Here is a 5,630-nt window from a genome sequence, read left to right as displayed (position 1 = left end):
ATCAAGATCTACCTGATCACCACCCTGGGACTGCTCATGAACATTATCGCTGTGATCTGGGGAAATATGCGGGATGCGTAGATGAGCACATAGTGCTGCCTGCCCCTTCTCTAGTGCTGCTTGCCCCCTCTCTAGTGATTCCTGCTCCCTCTCTAGTCTCAACAATTGTGTCCTCACCTGACTCATTTCCCCATCTATTCTCCGCAACATATCTAGAGTTTGTTTCAGCATCTCAGTGATCTACAAAAGGCAAACAAAAAAAATATAAAACCATTATGATAATAAAAATCATACCCCTACCTCGTATTGTCCGTGGTGCGAACTATCAACAAATCTTACCTCCTCCTTATCCTTCTCCCCCTTTCCCTCCTATAAAAAATATATAAATAATTACAAAAAATATAAATTAAAACCATTATTAAATAAAAATCATACCCCTACCTTGTATTGTCCGTGGTGCGAACTATCAGAGAATCTTGCCTTCTCCTCCTTTCCCTCCTATAAAAAATATATAAACAATTACAAAAAATATAAATTAAAACCATTATTAAATAAAAATCATATCCCTACCTCGTATTGTCCGTGGTGCGAACTATAAGGGAATCTTGCCTTCTCCTTATCCTTCTCCTCCCCATTCTCTTCCTTTCCCTTCTCATCTAAATGTATCCTACTCGCCTTATCCTCATCCCCGCCATTCTCTTCCTCCTTTTCACCCCCTCCGCCCCCAAATTTATAGACATCGACCCCAACCGAGTGTTGAGGGTTAAAAGATCTCCAAAAATTCATTTCCCGCTCATCATCAGTGGGCTCAAGAGTCTGACTCGATCCTCGTGCCTGCAAAATTGTATTATTTAGATAGATATGATTTAAAAATAAACAAAATTTAGAGGTAAGTTGCACACTTACTTCCTTCCTAAGACAATCGTCGTAATTTTTTATTTGCGGCCTTTTTTTTGATAGCTATTTTCTGCATCTTGGAATGTCTGCATCAGACAGTCTAACGGCCCATTTATTCTGAATCCATGGGAACGTTTCGATCAACCACCACTGTAGAGAGCAAAATAAAAATAAAAATAAAAATTAAAAAACAATACAAACATTTAGTTATTATAGACAAATCATATACAATAAGGAAAGAGTACTTGAAACGCCCATACAAAACCATAAAGGTTGATTTTCTTCCCACCTTCACCAGTCAATTTTCTTTCTTTCGTGGCCAATCGGATGTAATGTTGACTCTTACTGTAGACATACGTGCCCCAAGGGAACATCTCAAATGCTTGTAAATCCTCAGCCATAGTCCACAAGAAATCATCCACATGCCCGCGCTCATCCTGGCCCAACAAAAACATATCGACCACAGCAATGTAAATCAGTTTCAGGGCATCCTCTGAAACCATGTCCTCTCTGGTACTAATAAGTAATTCAAGGTCGTCTCCAGTCACCCCCTTCTTATGTTGTGGAAATAGTCGATTACGTAAACTCTCCGGCTCAATAGGTTTCGGTTCAAGGCTTTCCCTATCAATAGCCCCAAATCGGAGTCCACTAATAAGTATGAACTCCTGCCTCCCGTACCTATATGGTGTGCCACCAATCTCGAACCACATCTCATCGTGGTGGGCACCTGGAAATGTCACCTCCCTAAGTAGAACATGATATATCAATTGTGGTGCAGTCAAATGGAGAGACAAAGGCATCTTTAAGAAATGTCCTAATGGGCCCTGTAGGAATCTATCTAATAACTTGTATCGGTCTAGAGCACGACGCATCGCCTCAAGGTGTTTGATCCCACAATGAGTAGTAACTCGCATTCCGGGCGGTAATATTCGATGAGTATGAACATAAGTAAATTTTATAGTTTGTTGTTCAGCCATCTGTAAGGAAAAAAAAAAAAAAAAAACAACAATTGTCTTAGATAGTGACCATGTAAAAACACAAGTAAAAGAAGAAGAAGCCCAATTGTCGCAGCCAGATCATCGCAACCCAAACCTAATCGAGCTTCGTTGGGCAGAGATAATCGAGCTGGGGCCCAAGAGAGCCTGATTGGGCTGTGGGCTTGGTCGCGGCCCATCGGGCTTCGTTGCAGTGAGACGAAGCCCGATCGGGCTTGGCCTGCAAACGAAGCCCGATCGGGCTTCCTGAATCGAAGCCCTAACGGGCTTCGTCTAGAAGAAGACGCTTCGTCTAAACGAAGCCCGATCGGGCTTTGATTCAGGAAGCCCCGGGCTTCGTCTGCAGACGAAGCTCGATCGAGCTTCGTTTGTAGGAAGCCCGATCGGGCTTCCTGAATCGAAGCCCTAACGGGCTTCGTCTAGAAGAAGACGCTTCGTCTTCGTCTAGACGAAGCCCGCTAGGGCTTCGATTCAGGAAGCCCCATCGGGCTTCCTGCAAACGAAGCTCGATCGAGCTTTGTCAAGATGCAGGGGGCTCGTTGCAGACGAAGCTCGATCGGGCTTCGTCTGCAACGAAGCCCCAAAGACGAAGCCCGTCGGGCACAGCGGGCTTCGTCGCGAACGAAGCCCGACCGTGGGTCTTCGTTCGGGACGAAGCCCGGTCGATCTCCATGGTCGCCGATGAAGCTTTGTCGTCGGCGACCATTTCCAGCATCTTCTTCATTAAAATCAACAAAGAAACTCTAACCTTGTTTAGCCAAGATGAGATTGATGTCGGCGGTCCAGTGGCTGTCACGGCGGCGGCGGCGAGTGGCTGTCACGACGGCGGCGGGCAGTTGCTTAGTGAGAGAGATGAAGTGGGTGGGTGAAATGGGTAATGAGGGGGTGAGGGGTATTTTAGTATTTGACTATTATTGTGTTTAATTTTTATTTCTTTCTAACTTTTTAAATAAACTAATGGTTGAATCTGACAAAGTGGCTATATTATGTAATTAGTTTGTTTGAAAGTACATAAACGTTTTTTTTTAAAAAGGGGATAAAAAGGAATTTTATATTTGAATAGTGGTTACTTTTTGCCATTTCCACAAATTTTTATATGTGTGTGTGTGTTGGGGGGGGGGGGAACTATCTCAACCATTTTTGTCAAGAGAAAGAAAGAAAAGAATGAAATAAAAAGAAAGAAAGATCTAGAGAAATAAAGAATGAGGAAAAGATTGTTAGAGAAGGGGAACCATCGTTGGAGTAGTGCATTAAGTCACCAAAAATGGGAAATAACATTCTTGACTGGTATGTAGTGAGTTTAAACTGGTTATTTCTTTATTTTTCTTTTGTTAGGTTGGTTTTACATGTGTTATATGAGCAAAATGCATCGAGGAAATTTGAAAGGCTATCCAAGAGGGGGTGAATTGAATATTTTGACTAATTTTGTAAATACTGAAAATATCATGAAATTCTATGATGTAGTAAAGTTATTTGAAGAAAAAATATTTTCTTAAACTACAAACAAGTGCAGTAGCGAAAAATGCAAGCAAGCATTTATGCATCATAAAAGTTTTTTTATAAAATTTCTTTTGAAAGATTTTGAACTTTTGATAAACATATATAAGATTGTTAGAATATATGTATTTAAAAAGGTAATTTAGAAAACTTTTATGCATTAACAAGTAAAATGAAACATGTAATTTTAAACATATGCTTTTACGAAACCTTTTTATATATAGATGATTGATGTTAAAAAAATGCAATATTTGTTATGTTTTTATTACCTCCTAATCCATTTGATCAACTTAAAATCTCCAGAATTGCTTGTTGCAGTCCAAAAGAAGGAAAAGAGATGAAAGAATGACTCATACTCTCCAAAAGCATGATTGAAAGAGGAATAAAAAGTCAAGAAATAAAGGTGTCCTAATGAAAGTCAAAGCCATTCGAATGAGTCTTCAAAGGTATTCAAATATGAAGCAAAACAGAAGAGAGCTACTCAAACATTCGAATAAATCATTCAGACATTCGAATATGCAAGATATCGGGTATGTATACAGATAAGCTTGGCCTAATTCGAATAAGATGTAACAAAAATCAAGATCTCAAGATAAGATTGTGCATATTCAAATGAAATCCAAGTCATTCGAATGAGCCGAGCATAAGAAGAAATTCGGATGAGCACATCGTTTGGAAGCAGTGAAGACATATTCGAATGAAAACCAAGTCATTCGAATGAGCCGAGCATAAGAAGAAATTCGGATGAGCACATCGTTTGGAAACAGTGAAGACATATTCGAATGAAATCCAAGTCATTCGAATGAAGTTGAAGAAGAAAGGAAATCTATTCGAATGAAGGCTGAGTAATTCAAATGAGAAGCAACCCAAGGAATTCCATATTCGAATGCTCTCCAAGTCATCCGAATGCAATGAAGAAGTCAAGAGAAAAATTAGAAATTCATTCGAATGAAAGTACTGTTGCATTCGAATGACCGAGAAAATCGCCGTGTAAGGAACAGTAAAGCGTGAAATTCATTCGAATAGGACTAAAATTCATTCGAATGAGCCGATCAGCCAAAAGAAACTCAGCAAGCATTCGAATATCTCTGCTAGTCATTTGAATGAGCAGCCGAACAAAAATTCTGACATACGCAAATACACGCGGTGGCTCTAAGGTAAATTCAACCAACTTTTTGAACAACTTTTCAAATGGTCCCCGCTTCCATGCGCCATAAGCTTAAAAAGGGACCAACATTCTTTGGAATCAGAAGTTGGCGAGTGCAGAAGATACTAAGAAAAACAATACAAGAAAGAAGAAGATCATTTTGAAAGCAGAGATTTTTTCCTTTCCTTTTGTCTGTTTCTCCTATTTTTGTTCTTGTCTGTATTTCTTTCTTTGCATATAGCACTTCAGTTACACTAGTTGTTCTTGCTAATTCTGAGCTCTGTATTACAAGTCCATTTTAATTTCTGCTTCAAGTTGTAGTTCGTTTCAGTAATCAATACAGCAGTAGTTTACCAAGTTCTTATCTGTTGTCTCAGTTTATTTCCTTTACGAATCGTGTATTCATCTGTAGAGATTAGTTTTAGTCGTGCACTTCCTATGAAGATGTGTGGCTAATTCGATTCTTGGGTTAAGGCAAAGATGGTGCCCAAAGCCACTGATGAATCAATATAACAGAACTCCATATGTCAAAGTAACAAAAGCAAAAGCAGTTTGGGAAATATTATTAACGAAAACCTCAGGCTTGGATTGGTTCGTACGCCTAACTTAGAGTCTCCATGCCATGTATGGGGGCTGCTTGACCTGGAAACGTTCTCATACCCAAGCCCCGAGCAATTATTTTGTCAAAACATTATTTATACACTGATTTATGATAGCTTCTTACCATAGAGTCTCCATGTCATGTATGGAGGTTGCTTGAACAAAGAGTTATCATCATCTCAGTAATACATTTAATGGTTGAAAACCCAAGCTATTTGAGCTGCTAGTTACATCACAGAAAGCTATATGGTGAATCAGTTGGGTTTGGCACCAGATTTGTCTTGACCCAAGATCTCTCCATTTCCAGATTACAGTTATATCACATTTAGTTTGATCTCATTTCATTATTCCGTTAATCAAAAGAACTGGTGTGGTTATCTCCTTCCATGAGTAATCTCCCTGTGAGTCGACCCGGTCTTGCCCGGAAAAATTACATATAAATTTTCTGCTACAATCACACTCGTGCACTGGCGAGTCTAAACGCCTCATCCTAT

At 39.6% G+C, this 5,630-nt stretch overlaps 1 protein-coding gene across 1 annotated transcript; it reads right to left on the bottom strand.

The window, feature by feature from the left end:
- Positions 1–558: 558 nt before the first annotated feature.
- Positions 559–1,874, bottom strand: LOC127813380 (uncharacterized). Its single transcript, XM_052354328.1, has 2 exons — positions 1,143–1,874; positions 559–834 (listed from the first exon to the last, which is right to left on the bottom strand). Exons 1-2 carry the CDS (start codon positions 1,872–1,874, stop codon positions 559–561), a joined length of 1,008 nt encoding a protein of 335 aa, XP_052210288.1.
- Between the last annotated feature and the right edge of the window lie 3,756 nt (positions 1,875–5,630).

The sequence above is a fragment of the Diospyros lotus genome, chromosome 1 (genome assembly GCF_014633365.1).
Source record: "Diospyros lotus cultivar Yz01 chromosome 1, ASM1463336v1, whole genome shotgun sequence".
Classification (NCBI taxonomy): Eukaryota; Viridiplantae; Streptophyta; class Magnoliopsida; order Ericales; family Ebenaceae; genus Diospyros; species Diospyros lotus.
The sequence above is the reverse complement of the archived record's forward strand: the minus strand, read 5'-3'. Positions and strand labels throughout refer to the sequence as shown.